Source organism: Canis lupus, chromosome 12 (genome assembly GCF_048164855.1).
Source record: "Canis lupus baileyi chromosome 12, mCanLup2.hap1, whole genome shotgun sequence".
In the NCBI taxonomy this organism is placed as follows: domain Eukaryota; kingdom Metazoa; phylum Chordata; class Mammalia; order Carnivora; family Canidae; genus Canis; species Canis lupus.
The window spans coordinates 38,283,346-38,301,240 of record NC_132849.1 but is presented as its reverse complement, the minus strand read 5'-3'; the positions used below and the strand labels follow the sequence as shown (position 1 = coordinate 38,301,240).

At 37.1% G+C, this 17,895-nt stretch overlaps 1 protein-coding gene across 1 annotated transcript; it reads right to left on the bottom strand.

Annotated features, from left to right (window-relative positions):
• Positions 1–1,689: 1,689 nt before the first annotated feature.
• Positions 1,690–17,695, bottom strand: FAM98A (family with sequence similarity 98 member A). The gene is made up of 8 exons (XM_072770554.1): positions 17,520–17,695; positions 14,398–14,546; positions 12,255–12,389; positions 8,856–9,040; positions 7,685–7,765; positions 7,010–7,126; positions 3,579–3,746; positions 1,690–3,490 (listed from the first exon to the last, which is right to left on the bottom strand). The coding sequence occupies exons 1-8, from the start codon at positions 17,570–17,572 to the stop codon at positions 2,825–2,827; spliced, it is 1,554 nt and encodes a 517-aa protein (XP_072626655.1). The 5' UTR covers positions 17,573–17,695; the 3' UTR covers positions 1,690–2,824.
• Between the last annotated feature and the right edge of the window lie 200 nt (positions 17,696–17,895).

Here is a 17,895-nt window from a genome sequence, read left to right as displayed (position 1 = left end):
AAAAAATCAAATACCATTCAAAATACTTAAAAGATAGTCAAATGATATTCATGCATTTAAAACCTATTTTCAAAAGTATATAATACAGGTAAATATACTTTAATATTTTACCTACCAGAAAGGTAGAATGGGCACAACCTAAAAAAATCTAAGTGTAAGAATATAAGTGATTTGGGCAGTGGGAAAATAGGTAAGTGTATACAGAAATTATTTAAAATGCTTTCCCTTAGCAAGAATTTAACTTTTCTATGCCCAGCATAGTTGGACACTAGCTCAGTTTGGATTGAGAGCAAGAAATGAAAATGATAATGGCATATCTCTGATAATTTTCACAGAGAATGTTGACATTGTTTTAGATCCTGGTTTAGAGAGGAAACTTTCTCAATCTGTTTAAGTAATGGCATTTTAAAATTTCATGTATCAAAAATTCCGTAAGAATTTTATTCTCCTGTTTCTCCAAGAAATCCCCACATTCCCTACTCCAGTAAGTTATTATTTACTAGAAGTTAAGGTTACGAATGGATGTAAAATCAACAGACACACTCTACACAAAATCTAAGAACTTTATTCACTGGTGGGTTGAAATATCCTATTCCGAGAACTTAATTTATGTCAAAAGAGAAACTTTTAAAAGACAATTCTTTTACGGGTTTGTAATGGGGGAAAAATTCTAGTTTGAAGCAGAAAATGAAGATGCAAATTTTAGAGCCATCATGGAGAAATGTATAATTTGCTCACTTATATGCTCAAATTTGAAAAGCAATCTATTAACCATAAAAATAAATCAATTATATTTGTCAAGAGAATTAAACATATTCATGATATATCGTGGATTCTTTGGTTACAAAACAGATTAAAGCAAATGCTAAGGTAAATGTGAATACATTCTAAGATACGAAACCTTGACAATTTTATCTCTAACAGGAAACTCCTATACATACTAGACATATTTAACAGCATAAAGAGACTAATACTTACAACTTTCAAGACCTTAAAATCTTTAATGATAAATCAAAGTATTTTAAATTGTCTTCAAGTTCAAACATTTTAGAATGGTAAAGGCTAGCTAAAAAAAAAAAATCTATTAAACAGGTAAAATTAACAAAATGATAAGGTAGGCTTTCTTTCTTTCTTTTTTTTTTTTTAAGGTAGGCTTTCAAAATGGTTTTTAAGTACCAAAACAACGCGCTTATCTCAATAGCAAATAGAATATTGCCATCCTATGTTAAGACATGAGTTGATTCTTTATAAAGCCCAAATTAGTAGTAAAAGGAAATCCTAAATCTGTTTCTATGAACATATATGTTCATTTTACTTCCTTTTAAGAAAAATGTCCCTCATTCTTAGGAAGAATGGAGAAACAAAGTAAAACCAAAAAAAAACCTGAAAGATTAGGGCCATTGATTTATCTTTGCCTAATACATTGTGTAACAACAGCTACACCCTGTGGCCAGACAAGAGTAGTGAGGTTTTGTAGCTATAATGATAGAGTAAAAGGTAAATTTGAAAATAAGTATTTTTCAATTTACTTAAGGTTTTAGGGTAAGGGTTAGCTTTCATTACAAATTACGTTTTAAGGGAACACTCAAGAATTTTGGGGGGGAACAAAACGCCTTAGCTCATAAGCTTGAAATGAGTATCCACATTAATTCAGTTTTTGTAAGTAGCTAAAATAAAACTCAAACCAGAGAGAGAACATACAGATACTTTATTGCTCACCTTTCACACAAAGCACACCTCCAGCCATTTTCTTTCACAGCTTGACAATGTTTACTTATACAAAAACCCAGCAAGAAGCTTCATGTAGATTTCAGTCAAGGAGAATGTCAAACATCAACTCTGCCAGGCTTTTGTTTTCTGCAGCAATAATAAAGGGCCTCCTGCACTAAGCAAAAATCTGTCCTCTTACTTGGTAGTGCATTTCTTCCATTACAAAAAAAGTCTCCTGCCCAAAGCAAACTAACTTGTATTTGCTGAGCCAGTGGTATTAACTCGTGCATAAAACAAATTTCAGTTTGCTGTTTCTTCTAACAGATTTCAAGTAAAAATAAGGTTTAAGGAGGAACTTGTTTTGAATGGATGCAGGTCAGTTTGAATTGCTATACTATATAAATGCCTACATGTACTATAGGTTCAGAACTTAGTTTGCTTTTATAATCTTTACGGATTTTGGCCGTGTTCAAGGTTTTCAGAGTTGAGCATATGGTACAGTATTCCACCGAAAGGATAAGGCTACTGAATGTGCTATCTGCAGAAGAGCTCATTTAATAGGAACAGACCTAAAAGTTCTATAATGAAGCAAATGTGGCATAATCTCTCTGAATAAAAAGCCAATCAGGGCAGAACTGTGCTTGGAAAATAGGCATTAGAATACTTTTAAGGAAAACACATATAAATGGATTGTTAATATGAGGAAAGTTTCCTAGTTGTAAATCTAAAAAAATCTAGGAGAATCCTCATTTTCAAAACTGCTTATTGAAAACTACTTATTCAAGTAATTTCTTCCCCAAAAAGTATGCATGTTCTGACTGTGGAATTAGTCTACTGGTCAATTAAAGGCAATTTTAATTACCTTTTAGAAAATTCTTCATATAAAGGAGAGATGTTTCTCAAACAAACTGAGTTATGTAAGTCCTTTAAAAAAAAAAAAAGAAAACAACAACAACCCCAACAGAATTGAATGAAGACCTAGGAATACTTATGCCAAGCAGGAATCTGCCTGCCACCTGTGGTCTCACATTAATTCAAAACTGATGCTGGACTCAGGATTCTGAAACTAAGTTTCTATTACTTGAGCTCTAGCAAAATGTAAGGTTCTGTAGCCTCAACTAGTATAATGTCTTCCCTGTCCAAATCCAGAATGATTATACTGATAACCTCCATGCTGGAAGTGCTGTTCAAATTGTCCCCCTTGGTGATAATTCTGGCTCCCCCTTCCTCCCCAACCTCCTCCCTGGCCTCCACGTCCACCTCGGCCTCCTCGACCACCTCTCCCTCCACGACCACCGCCTCGATCATTATGGTGCCCACCATCTTGGTATCTATTGTCCTGCTGGTATCCACCACCCTGGTATCCACTTCCTGTATAAGTAGATGTTTGGAAACCACCATAACCACCACCTTGATAGCTACCGCTGTGGCCACCACCATGATAGCCACCTGGCTGGAAACCCGAATCTCGATAACCACCATCTTGGTAGCCACCTCCTCCTCCACTCCCTCCATCCGTCCAGCCTCCTTGATGTTTATTTCCTCTTCCTCCCCCTCGGCTACCATGGTCGTAGCCACCACGTCCACCTCTCCCTCCTCCTTGTTCATGACCTCCTCGTCCTCCGTATGAGGAATGTTCATAACCACCTCTCCCTCCTCCTCGGCCTCCTGCTTGCTGCTGGGGGCCATCCTGCCTTTTCTGCCACGGTGGCATCTCTGGAGGTGGAGGTTCAATTTCATTGGGTCTACCTCCTCTGTCAGGCACCCTGCCCATCAACACCTGTGGGATAAGAAAGATATTTTAAACTACTGTATTTTATAAATAGAAATAAGTGTATGTGAAAGAAAATTAAAGATATTTTAATCACCTTATTGATGGCACAGGCAGTCTTTTCTCTTATAGAGCCACTGCTTGTCCTTAAAATCTTCGACAAGTCTTGTCTGGCAGCCAAAAGGTGGGCAACAGAAATAGTACTTTTAGGAGATAAGACTGAGCGTTTTGGCTGGTAAACCTTTGCTAATTTTTCTGTCTGACTCTGTTGAAACAAAGTGTCCAGAGACAAAAGTCAGTTTTCAAAACGACATAGAAACACTGATATTAAGTAAGTTAAAGACTGCTGATAATAGTTACTAGGCTTAAGACAGGAAGAAAAAAGGTTATACTCACCATTGCTTCTACCTGGTTCCACCTTAAGACAGAGTTGTCAGGCTTGCTGATACAGCAAGGAATGATGCTGGGAGATGGGTAGGAGGGGGACACACAGGGTAGAGGGGCTTCCCTTTAGGACTGTGGGGCCAAAAGGTAAAAAATGTTCCCCCTGCCATCGGTCTCAGATCAAACATACTCATTTTATCAATTTAAATATAAGGATGTAAACCTATTTCAATAATTTTGCCTTTGAATTTTCCCATCTTTGCTTACAGTGAGATAAAAAGTGTTAGCTATGGTTAATTTGTACTAATTAGGTTAACAGGGTACATATATTCCAAAGTGGTCCCTCCCATGTAATACTTTCCTCTATTGTAAGTAATAAGAAAAAAAGGTCTACTTTAACCATTTAGTAAGAGTTAATGATTAAGACTGTCAAGCTCCCGAGAGACAAACCAATGGGAATCTGGGACACCTGGGCACGCCACTTAAATGTGTGCGAAACACAAGACCATTAAAGATAAATGAGCAAAGAACAAAGAAATTTCACACATGAGAAAATAAAGTTTGAACAAATTTAAGAAATGTTTTCCAGATAGGAATCAATAAATGTAAATTAACCTGAACTATGAGAAATAATAATCTCCTATCAAATCTTGGAAACAACAGCTACAATACACAGTAAAATAAGCACAAAGACAAAAAATATTTGGTAAGTCTGTCAGTTATATGCAGGTACTCAAAAATATTGATTAAATTATGTAAAAAAGGATGTAAAAAGGTATGCTTATTATGGTTGTACAAACAGACAAAGGAACATAATACTAAAAATGAAAATAGCTATTGTGTTTAAGACAATGCGACGATCCATAACTTATTTGGAAAAATTTTAATAATTAAAAGGATAAAGAGATTGTTATTTCACAGTGTCTGGAGGAAAGTTTCCTGAACACGTCATGTATTTCTTTCTCATAGTTACTCATTGTACCCACAGTAAGTGCTCAATGTTTGTTGAATGGAAACAAACACCTTTGAGAAGAGAGCTTAGTGTTTTAAATGAAACTGATTTAAAATGCAATTTCAAACTGATGTAAGTATATAAATTTCATTATATGAAACAAGTTCATTTTGTGCATACAAAGGTATTTCTAGAAAGTGATTTAAAACCAAGTTTCAAAATGAGATTATCAATATATAAATTCCACTAGATGAAACAAATAATTTGTATAATTTGTATAGTTCTTATCTTCTCTAATATATTTATATAGTTCATAAAATCATTGTATATTACGTTCAAAAGGATCTTAAATATCACCTCGATTAAACACAGCATTTTAAAGATGTCAGAAATGGGGAGAGAAATGGAAGTTCACACATAGTGGGTCAGGAGGCCAGCGATACAATCCAGTAAAGGCAGGGCCAAAACCAGAACCACTGTGTGTTAATGCCTCAGTCGGTGCGGGACACCGTCAGTAGGTCAGTAGTTTTCTAGCTAAGAGGTGCAGGTTCCTGTTGAAGTATATCAACCATGCTGAGAGTGAAATGACTATTTCTATCAAAGATAATGTTTTTTGAGGGGATCCCTGGGTGGCTCAGTGGTTTAGCACCTGCTTTCTGCCCAGGGCATGATCCTGGAGTCCCGGATGGAGTCCTGCATCAGGCTCCCAGCATGGAGCCTGCTTCTCCCTCTGTTTGTGTCTCTGCTTCTCTCTCTCAGTGTCTCTCATGAATAAATAAGTCTTAAAAAAAAAAAAAAAAAAAGATAATGGTTGTTTCTATCAGAGATTAACTTAAAGAAGGACTGGCATTTCCTACAGGATAGCCAGAGGAGAGAGTGATTTGCTCCCTGTGTTGCTCCTGATTAGCTGTGAGATCCCAGACAAAGCCTCCCACTTACAGGGTCTCTGGGTTGGTTTTTTTTTTTTCCAGTTGCAAAATGAGGGGAGTTAAGACTGATCTCTAGGGACAACTGGCTAAGTCGGTTAAGTGTCTGCCTTTGGCTCACGTCATGGGATCAGAGCCCCATGTTGGGCTCCCTGCTCAGCAAGGAATCTGCTTCTCCCTCTCCCTGCCACTCCTGCTCACTCTCTCTCAAATAAATAAAATCTTAAAAAACAAAAAACTGGTATCTAACATCCCTTTCCAATGCTGAAATAGTGTAATTCAATAAATACCTTCCCCAACAATTTAGCAGCCAAACAGGGCTGTGCTAAAGTTTAAAGAGTTTAGGTGAAAATAACATTATTAGCAAGATAACTGGAGAACTACAAAAAAAACTTTTTGGAGTCAATTAACTAAAATTAAGGGAACATGTAATACACATCTGGACCATGCTCTCCATAGTTCAAGGATGAATTCCATTTTAGGGTCCTGAGGAGGTCAAATTAGTCATGTGTGCCAATTACTTCCCCATCACCAATCATACAGTAGATATTTAATAAACATCTGTTTAATGACCAAGATCTTTACTTGAATTATCTTATTTAATCTGAATAAAACTGAAGTCCTACCAGGTTTTCCGATTCTCTATAAATACTTAGTAATATTTGGTCTTGCTAACTCCAGTATTTTTCATTTTAAGTAGCAAATAAAATTGTTAGCTTAAAGTACAGTGAGTAATTTTAAAATGTATTATTTTAGTGATATTTAGTATTTTAGTGATTTTCAAATACTTTCTCTGTTTCTCTTACAAACGAGTACTGCCAGTAAGGTCTAAACATGTTTGTTTGTTTGTTTGTTTGTTTATTTAAGATTTTATTTATTTATTCATGAGAGGCACAGAGAGAGAGAAAGAGAGAAGCAGAGACACAAGCAGAGGGAGAAGCAGGCTCCACACAGGGAGCTCAACGTGGGACTTGCTCCCGGGTCTCCAGGATCAGGCCCTGGGCTGAAGGCAGGTGCTAAACCACTGAACCACCCGGGGTTGCCCTAAAACATGGTTTTGTTAAAAGATATTAAAAAGCTGAAAAGAAAGTGTTTTCATTATTGCTGAAAGAAAAAAACTGGTACTTAGCAACTCACTAAAGAAAAATTCTGATGTGTGTCTCCTAGGCATTTCTCTTGTAGTTTCCACTGTATCTAAACTGTGCTAGGAATGTTTAAGGATCATGACTATAAATATTCTGCTCTTTTAAAATATTTAATATGTACCTTAGCTCTGTCAGACCAGCCAAAAGACTGGACAGTGACATCCAAACGTTTTATTAGCAGCTTTCTCCGAACTTCATATTCATTGGCTATGGCTTGGTTAATTGCTTCTATTTTTTCCTAAAAAGGAAATTTAAAAGATCAGTTAGAATTTAAATGTGCTTGACCACCCCCCTGTTCCAGAAGGGCAGAGGCTGTGTCTGTTTCATTTGTAACTAATTCCTCAACACTTAGTACCAAATTACTTAATATAATATAAAAAGTCATAATAACTTTTTAAGTTGATGAAATGATAGGCTAAATAACGTCTCAAAACATAATAAAGATTAAGTAGAGAATTCTCACTTGGCCTTCCTATTAATTCTCTGTGTAAAGTTTAGTCCAATGACTTTTTTGGCTTGAAGGCAACCCATTTGGCAATTAGAAACATACTGAACTTCAATTTCTTTTTACCAGCTATGTGATATATTTATAAATTATGAGATAAGTATTTCTAATCTTAGACAAATACAATTATTCTGACTAAATCTTCAGATTCAAAAAAATGACTCTAACAATGTCCACCTAGGAAACTACCTATTGGAAAATGTAACTTAAAAAGGACAAGCTCTAAGTATCACTATCACTAGATAGGGAGATGGTTCTTTACTAAGATTACCTAAGACGACTGCTACTCACCCAGTGAGCTGGTCCCATTGGCTTCTTCAATAACGGCTTTCCCACATGGTTAGGTGGAACTTTTGCTAATGTCTCCTTTAACTGACACAAACACATAAATGAATGAACAACAAATCTAAAAGTACAACATATCCTCATCTTCCCAATTCCCATCATATCTTGCCATCAAAAGAAGATTCCTGACAGAGGCAAAGGTGGAGGATGTTTGAAAATGTACAGGACCCACACGATATAGACATTCACTTGTCCCACTCCTCACGTGCCTATGGAAGCATGATTCCTTCACTGTACCTAGAACAGTGCCTGGTAACAGCAGGCACTCAATGTGTATTTGCTGAATGGATGAATGAACAGAAAAATATGGACTATGGATACAGTGCTGCTCCCCTGTAGAGTTCAGCCAAAATTGTGCATCGTGGCATCCACCTACCCCACAATGCAAATGTACCAATTCTTAAGAGTCCAGCAGATATGCATATAGAGAATAACGCTGCTACAACAAACAACATTCTCTTATATTCATTAATTTATTAAAATTGCTTATTCCTAGTCAATTATATTTTAAAAACCTCTTAACAGCTAATGTGTGGCATAAAAATAATTCTGAATTATTTTCACATACCAGATTATGTTAGCAGTCAACAAACCTAGTTTGCCACACGTGGCATAAAAATAATTCTGAATTATTTTCACATACTAGAGTATGTTAGCAGTCAACAAAACTAGTTTGCCAATTGAAACATGTAAGATTCATAGTGACTGGATTAAAAACCAAAAACGTTTACAACCTTTTTTGTCCAGTCAGTGGAAAGGAGGGTGGCAACATTTAATGATTAAAGACCTTAAAATTTAATTGCCTAAAAGTTCAAGGATAAAATTTTAAAAAGGACTTAAGTCTACATTCTTTTTACATTATACCTAGCTTATTTCAGCTTATAAATCAAAGTGTAAAGTTTCCTTTTTGAAAAAGAAACATGCTAACAAGTTAAAAAAAAAAAAAGTAAAATACTAATTTCTCTTTAAGGCAGATAGGATTCAAACCCAAAACTCATTTAGTAACAATTAATAATATGCACATTAGGTTCCCATTAAGAGAAATTAACTTGATTCATTTCAAACAAATGTAGAACTATGCCTTTAATACACTACAATCTGGTACTAAAGGTCTTACTTTTTTTTCAATCCCGCTGAAGAATTGGAACATAGTTATATTGGCTGGAGGTTTGGACATTCCTAGAGCAATACATATGCCTTTCAACTCTTGAAAGACCTCACTACCGCCTCCTTCTTGAGCTTTTTTTGGAGGAGCATTCACACAGAGCATTCTGGCAGCTTCTAGTTCTGAGATGAGGTATGCTGAAGTAAACAAAATAAGATTTCAAAATGAGATACAGCTACAGTTAATAGTCATAAGTCTGGAGTCACAACTCTATAGACCTAATGAATATGTAACTTTTAAAGCTGCAAGAATGGATAAAAACAAGAAAAGAAAACCATTTTTACCTGCAAATGACATAACATATAAACTGGTTCTGTAATTCAGGTTATTTAATCAGTGTATGTTTAAAGGGCAATTTAAAAATAAAAGTGATTCTTCTTTGAAACCAAAGTATCAAGGTAGATCACATCTAAAAATATGGTTTCGAATATCCCACTATTCAGGAACTCTAGAACAGGGGTTGGCATCTGTTAACAAATTTACAAAAGGTAGCAAGTGGCCAATCTTCAGCAACAACTGGAACTGGTTGTTATTATTTTTTTACTTCTCACCACTGACGTGCACCAGTGATATAACTCTCTTGCTCTCCTACCTTCCAATACTTAGGTAGTTGTTCAGAACTGGCAGGAAACATTTTCAAGTGGTCAAAACTTAACTTACAAAAGGGGGAAGACACAAAACTCCCCAAAGCTCCTCTCTTGGCTTCCAGTAGCCTAATACCACCCTCTCTGGCTGTTTAGAGAAAACCCTCTTCCATCTATGTTCTTCTCAGTATTCCCTTCCCCCTACCTTTCTTTTTCTCTCACCACTCCCCAACTCCCTTGAAAAACTACATCAACAAAACTTTCTAATCTTTTCTTGGCAGAGTTCTTTTGTATCAATATTATCCCCTCCTGTGTTGATTTCAGCCAGGTATAATGAGGGCTGTAATGAAGGTATAAATATTCAATCTTATTCCTTTAACTTTCCCAAGGACATTTAAAGTTTTAGGAAAGATGATTAATAACCATTGGGACCTCAGGATTTCAGGTTATATGACAGTCAAATGCCTTCTGACAACATTAGAAAGATAGTTTTGGAAAAAAAAAATTTTCTGGGCCCCTAAGTCCTATTAAAAGTTCGAAAGAATGACCAGCTTGAATATCTCATTTCCTACCCCCAAGGTGTAATGCTGGAACAATAAATACAGTTAAGTTTCTGGAAAGGTCATTCTACAGGACTTTGATAACATCTTAATGTGTTCTATACTACAAACCGTAGGAGTTAAAAGATCAAAAAAGTAAAGTTCCACTGTCATGAAAATCACCACTGTTTTTCTAAACAAGGTTTTGCTGGAACACTCCCATGCTCATTTACAGAATCTCTATGGCTGGTACATGCTACCACAACAGAGGTTAAACAGTTGTGACAAGGATATTACACCTTGCGAAGCTGAAAATATTTATAGTTTTACCCTTTAAAGAGAAGGTTTGCCAACCCCTGTTCTAGAAACTCATGATTTTATAAATTGGTTCTCTAAATTTGGAACATCATAATCTCAGGCACCCACAAAATTAGTTTACCAATATAATTACCATTAAAACACATTATCTGTTACTGATGTGTTCAAAGTACTAAGAAGGGCACTGGAGATATCATATAAAACAAACAAAACAAATGATCTCTACTGACAATCTAGTTAGGAATAAGGAATATATGCATTAAAGATGAATAATTCTTCATCTATTAGGAACTCCGATATCCGACTTTTTTTCTTACTTAAGGGAAATAATCTGACAACCAGACAGGCAAAACTTCTTAACCGGACACAGGAGAGTTTTTTAGCCACTCATTCAAAGACTACTCTATTTTACTAACAATTCTAATGAGATTGATTATTTTCCCCCTCAGAATACAACATATTAGAAGATTCAAATCAATAAGGTAAAAGGCGCTGGAGAAAGAAGTAAAATTATAGCATCAAGAGACGACAACTGATACTTGGAAACATGAGAAATATTTATACAGAGCGAATAGAGAATGAGCACATAAATAGTAGCATGACAGAAAATATAAACTGAGGGGAATATTTTATGTGACTATATCTATCTATCTATCTATCTATCTATCTATCTATCTATCTATCTATTTTAGACATAGAGAGAGAGGCAGAGACACAGGAGGAGGGAGCAGCAGACTCCATGCTGGGAGCCTGACGTGAGACTCGATCCCGGGACTCCAGGATCGTGCCCTGGGCCAAAGGCAGGTGCTAAACCGCTGAGCCACCCAGCGATCCTGAGGGGAATATTTTAAAGGGGAAACAGCAGAAGCAAAGATAAAGAGGAATGAAGAGTGTATGAAATTCACACAATTTGAGGGATACTAAATGCATGCATAAGAACAACATGCAGCAATAAATCACTATTTAAAGCAGTATCTGACCTTATGTGCCTACCTTCCCTTCCCATAATCATTCAACAAAGGGGAAATTATGTAAGTGATCCTGGAATACCTCAGTGCTTGGGTATAATGGCAATGAATACATTCTTTAAATACTGAACCTTCAAAATTGGAGCTGTCTCATTTTTCAGAAACCAGTATAGTTGTAAAGACAGTATTTTAAAAACCCTCCGAACTGTGTTTGTCCTAGTAAGAACTGTAATATTCAGTTAACCAAAGCTTAATCTAAATGTGTTTCTCAGACTGCTACAAAAATTGTGAGTTAAGACTACTGCCTGTTATTTACTGGAGAGTTCATTTAAGGCAATAAAATTTGTGAGTCTACTTACTGTTTTTCAGGGTGAAGAAAGAAATAGTAGTTAGTATACAAAAAACATGGAAGGAAAGGGTTTTGGTAACAATCTATTTCCCAGAATGATTAGTAAGCACAGGAACAATTCAAATACTATTTTGAACATTTTACACTGTAATTTGATATATTTACAAACCAAAACCCCTGAACAATTACCCAACTACAAAAAAAATCCACATTATAAAACATCTTAATTTTTAAAAAAACATCATTATTCCCACACTATCTTCCTAGTCTATTTTAAAATGTGCTTCCAGTGTAGAACACTAAGGTTTAATGATCACACACTTGAACATTCAGCATTACCTTTGGTCATATTAGGTGAAGCACAATAATACCAGCAAAGTTAAATGATAAAAGAGTAGTAATTATAAAACAACGCTGTTACCAGTGCATAGGCCTACCATTAGCTCTAAGTTGGAAATGTAATAGTTTCCTTTAAGTAGCATTCTGAATTAAATCGGTAATGACACAGTACTATAGCAGCCAGTTTATTAGTCAAATATAAATAAAAATATGAATAAAAAATAATAGCTACATTCTAGTAGCCATGAACTTACTGAGCAAAAGGAGGCAGTTCTTCTGAACGAGAAGGCGCTTGGTCACATCCCCAGATGTCAGTGACAGATATGGACAGTTCATCTCCCCTAGTAGCCCACTCACCTCAAGCTGGAATTCTTCGGCTTCACTCGGGCCTTTTAAGAATTAAAATAACCTTATTGAATAAAAATGATTATTTTTCCTATTAGCATAAAAGTTATATATAAATTGAAAGTTTTAATAGGATCTTCCTAGTACAAGTTACTTTGACTTCTAATTCACCCTTTCTCATACCACTGTCAATTTTAAGAAGTTTTCATTACATTATTCCCTTATTTGAGAATCTTTAATGGTCTCCTAATTTCTACTCCATCTAATTTAATCATCTGCCTTGAAAGATTTCTTTATAGCCCCTCTGCTTCGCCTTCCCTACATATTGCTATGCAGTAGTACCTATGACATGTATGTGGTAGTTAAATTTTACCTCCACAGATATTTTATTTGTACTAGGCCAATCTCTTCCTTGTCCCAAGAACAGTGTTATTTCTACTTCTGTGCCTTCATTTAAGTTATCCCCCGTGATTGATATACTCTATACTTTCCCTTCATCTATCAAATCCCACGTCTCCAAAGCCCAGTGGTCTTGCTCCTTGATAAAACCTTCCCCAAGTACTGATGCACTCCCTGACTTTCTCCCCCTGTGAACCACAAAGCCAAGTATTTAATGACTGTACTAATCTCCACTTGTTTCATTTGTGCCTAATATTCCCAGTGAGGTTAAATTTAAGTTAGCAAACATGACTTACAGTTCTGTATTCCCAAATATGTTAAATACAGAGTTCATCAGGTGAACCAAGGAGAAATAATGCTATTTCTTCCTTACTATTCTGATGTTTGTCTATCACATACAGGCAAAAATTAACAAACTCTGAAAGAGTCATTTGACCTGGGTCCATCTTCTCAACTGTAAAATGGGAAGGCTGTATTATCAATGTTTTGTAAACTGTTTTGTGAACTCAAATTCCACAGAAATTTAGAAACAGCTGGGGAAGAGGAAGAAAGAGTTGTGCAAAAAGTAATCTTTCTTAACGTCAACTAAACAGGTACACTGCTATTTGTTTTGTATGTTGGCTCCTATGTTTTCATGTGAACAAAGGCGTTCCAGGATTTCATTTACTACAGGTGTTTTCACAAGTTCCTACAATCTCTGAAATGTTAGGTCAAGAGGCAGCATTTAGAGCACTGGGTCCCAAACCTGACTGCTTGGGATTGAATTCTGGCTGTATATCAGGTACTGGTTGTGTGACCTCAACTCACACATTTAACCTAGCTGTGCTTCCCTGCCTCAAGTTTTAAGTGAGTTAACACATGGAAAGTACTTTTATCATTCAATTAATGTAAGCTGCTGCTACCCTTACTGTTACACTACAGTGTCCTTAGTAATTGGAACTGGTTGCAACTAATGTGTACATTATATATACTGAACACGCAAGAAAGTGAGTTCTTTAAAACAGGATTCTGTGTGGAGGGAGAAAAACGGGATTATGTGTTTAGTTCTCCATGAGGGAAAGTTAATAAGAGAGCATTTTTCTTTGTCTCCTATTGTAGGTTTTACCTATGGTAGGAGGGAACCAGATGGTGGAGTGTTGGGTTCCAAGCTTTTGTCTCTTTTGCAGAGTCAACAAACTAGTGCTTATACAATAACAAAATTGGCAAATATAAAACCGATCTCAACACCATAAATCTGGTTGTGATGGATGTACTGATAACATTCCTAACTTCTTAAGAGTGTTCTCTTTCTCCCCATGTATAACAAAACTATAATGCATGTATATACTATATGTACTTCTGAAATCTAAGAATATCCTAGTTGCCAGTTCTAGCCACTGATTTAAAAACTCAAGTCATGTTTCACAAAGACTGGAAAGTTCACATATGCTATACTTGTCTCCCATTTCTGAATCTTAATATTAAGATCTTTTCAACATCCACAGTGTTTTAGTAGTTGCACAACTATATCCTGTGAGTATTTGGGTTTCTTTATAAACTTTTTTTTACATTTACAAAGAACTTAAAACTTCAAGTTCAGTACTGATAATGTTAAACTGACAATACCCCAATTTTATTTTTATATTTTGCACCTAAAACTGAATGTTTACTTACTGTTAGTTGCTTGCACATTTTCCTCTAGTTTACAGAACACTCTTAATTCAGACACCAGCCAAGCACAGAGTTTGGTAAACTCGGGGGAACTGGCTCCAGCAGAGACTGCCTGAGACAGAGCACCATCTTCCAACAATGGACCCTTGTAACTGGTAAGTAAAAAATTATACTTCAGAAGAATATAAAATCACACCTAATGTTTTATATAAACACTATATCTATGTATTATTTCTATGATGAAACAATTTCATAAGTTATGATGACCAATTTGCAAACTTGCAAATGTAAATAAAATTTATAGAAAATTAAATCTAAATTTTAAATTTAATCTAATAAAATCTATTAGAAAAATAAGCTACAATGTAACTGCATTTCAACCCTTCAGAATATATATAAATATTTAAGAAAATCATATATACTACTAAATTATGTCAACTCCTATACATTTGTTGAGAGCTCTTACTGTAGATTTTCTTACTTTAAGTGAAATGAATATTAAAACCACATTGACAAATGATAGTTGATTATACTATAGTTTACGATTTCAGACATAAAAGTTAAGTTACCTTTTCCAGAAATTTTTCCAGAAATAAATTAGGTTAGTTTTTTTAATGACTTACTTTAAAAGCAAAAACCCTCCTATTAATCATTTATTTCCTTTTTCTATATTTAATGACAGTTAAGACTATTAAGACATACTAGTCCCAGAGAAATGTCTGGAATAATTTAAATGATTAATAATTGCTGGCAAGTTGATGTCTCGGTGAACTGTTGCATCCGAATCCTAATCCTTTGAAAGTGATTGAAGCATAATTTTAAAATATTATTAAATGTTCAAACATTCATAAAAGACAATATTAATACTGAGCCCCAACCTAGAATTTAGCTAGAACTAAAGATTCTGTCATTTTCAAGGTAATATTAAAATACATATTCTCCAGAAGATTATTTTATCTTTTGAGTGAGATATTCATAGGAAGTTATTAAAGATGAAACATTAAATAAACTTAAGATAATTTGATGTTTGGAAGTATAGAGATGTAAAAGAAATGACATTTAATTCTCTCAAAATGCACCTATGTTTATACACTGAATGGAATGTAAAAAAGTCTTATACAAAAAGTCAGATTATATATAGTCTGGCACCTAGTTTCAAAAGCACATGTTTTTAGACACTGCAATCAAGAGACGATGCCTAGAAATCTCTCCTTGTGTTACACATTTAGAATTTGTTAGTTTATTCTACAAGTGGTTATTGAATTCCTACTGTCTGCGACACTGAAGATAAAAGATAAATCATTTAAATTCTCGTATTTCTCAGTGAATCCTTTAAAAGTACATGTCAATTAATTAAGCTTGAATTTTAATGACTGAATGCCACCAAACTAAGTAGTTATGCTTAAAATGTATAGCAAAGTTTTCAGAAAATCTGATAGTTTACGTTACAATCCATCCCCAATATTTACTTGATTAACCATTATTATAGCAACAATTACTTTTTAGTACTCCAGAAAAATATAGTTAAAAGGGTAGAAGAACAATAATGGGAAGAAACAGCATCCATCACGAGTTGTTAGGCAAGTCTACCCAACCAGAGTGACCACATGTAAGTAAGGCCCCCTCCTCTCATTCTACTTACTCCTTCCATGCTAACCCTACGTGTCATTTCTTTTAGGAAGCTTTTAGGACTTGATGTCCTTTCCAACCAAGGGGGCCTTACTTAGTTCTCCTCACAGCATATTCTCACAGTGTGAACTTCTCTTCCACCTCACTTTGCGCCCATAAATAATCAGCCTAACACTGCCATAGCTCAAGTGTTCCTCAAAAAGAAAAAAAAAAAAAAAAAAACTGACTGAAAAATGGATTTATATGTGAGCGAGCAATTTAGTCCGAGATGTCCACCAAAGAGACCATTTTACTGAATGTGACCTTTCACCTATCTCCTTATCGAAGAAGCGAGTCCCCTAAAGTCTGGAATATTCATGAAAATCCAAAGCAAGTTCCAATGACAAGAACAAGGGTCGTTCAATTTGACAAAAGAGAGGATCACCACCACCACTTCTTTTCCCCAAAAGTCCCATCGTCAGGGCAGCCAAGTTACTTAAATGGACAGACTCTGAGAACCTCACGGTGTCCCTTCCTGAAGAAAAGCTGCCCAAAGGTTTCCATGTCACGGAAAAACCTTCGGGAAAGGTTTTGATAAAGGACCTGTTACTTTATAAATACAGCTAGCTGAATCTAGGTGGTTTTTTTTTGGACACCATCCACCTGTAGACAAAATATTTAATCCCACAATTTGTTTCTGGAACCGCACTTGGCCCAACAGGTTCTAAATTCTCAAGTTTTAATAGAGTCCACTAACCTCAGTGGCCCAGTGAGGTCAGAAGCCCCATTCCCAGCTTCTGGGTACTAAATCACGGTTGGGTAATTGTCAAAAGAGACGAAATGCACGGCACACATACAAGCACTTGGTGGTTGAAGATGACTGATGGTGGCTCAAGGAGGAGCGTGTCACTGTCGGGGGCAACAGCCAGGGAGTGGTTCCCACGAAGTAGTGACAGGTTAGGTGCACAAGCGAGCTTGGCTAGCGGTAGGGATGCAGGCATGTGGCTTGGGGAAGCGGGAGTGCATGCAGACATGACTGGGCAAAGGAGAGGCTGGTTGGTTGGTTGGTTTGTTTTTCCAGAGAAATGGGGTGGGGTAGAAATAGGGGCTCAAGAGAGGAGCAGGAAGTTTGGAGGACAAGTAGAAAAAAAAAAAAAAGAGAGAGAGAGAGAGAGAGTCCACTCTTGGCAACCTCTAGAGTGCGGGGGGTAGGGCAAGTGGATGGGGAGCAAGAAGACAAGCTGGGGGGGGGGGTGGCGAGAACCCAGAGCCCAGACAATGACACGCATGACTGACAAACGCTGCGGGTAACCGGGCTGCAGGGAGCAGAGGGCAGGCCTCGGGTCGTCGCGCTAGGAGGGCCCCGACCCGACCGGGCTGACAGTGGACGTGGCACTGGGGTCCCCGAGCCACCGGGCGCGGCGTGCAGAGGCAGGTGTCCCCGACCGGGGCGGAGGAGGTGTTCCCGGGGGGCCGGCGGTGTGCGGCTCAGGGGACCCGCACCCTGGCAGTCTTACCCTAGATCTTCCAACGACTCCAAGATGTCAGTCTCCATGAGGTCACACTCCATGCTACTGTGGTATTCAAATTTCCGAGTCGTCAGGCTCCCCTCTTCGCCGGCAACGCGTACACTCGCGCATGCGCCGCCTCCCCGGAACTTCCAAATCGACAGCTGGCGCCTCAGCCGCCGCACTGCGCATGTCCCGAGCGTGCGCAGGGACCTCGGTCCCGCCTGCCGCCCCGCCCCGGCCGGCTAGAGGGCTGCGGGGCGGCGCGGCCTCACACATGCGTACTAGTGACTAGTGAAGCCGGCCGCCCGAAGAAGGGCAGGAGGACCGGCTGCGTGGCAGCTGGGCGTGGGGACCCTAACCTCTCTTAATTGGGTGTACGCAT

What these genes read in the sequence shown, in the direction of transcription:
- FAM98A (XM_072770554.1), bottom strand. Translation starts at nt 17,572, where the DNA reads ATGGAGTGTGACCTCATGGAGACTGACATCTTGGAGTCGTTGGAAGAT. An exon ending in GAGTCGTTGGAAGATCTAGG is followed by an intron (nt 14,547 to 17,519) that starts GTAAGACTGCCA and finishes TTTACTTACCAG; the next exon opens with TTACAAGGGTCCATTGTTGG. An exon ending in GAACTGCCTCCTTTTGCTCA is followed by an intron (nt 9,041 to 12,254) that starts GTAAGTTCATGG and finishes TGTTTACTTCAG; the next exon opens with CATACCTCATCTCAGAACTA.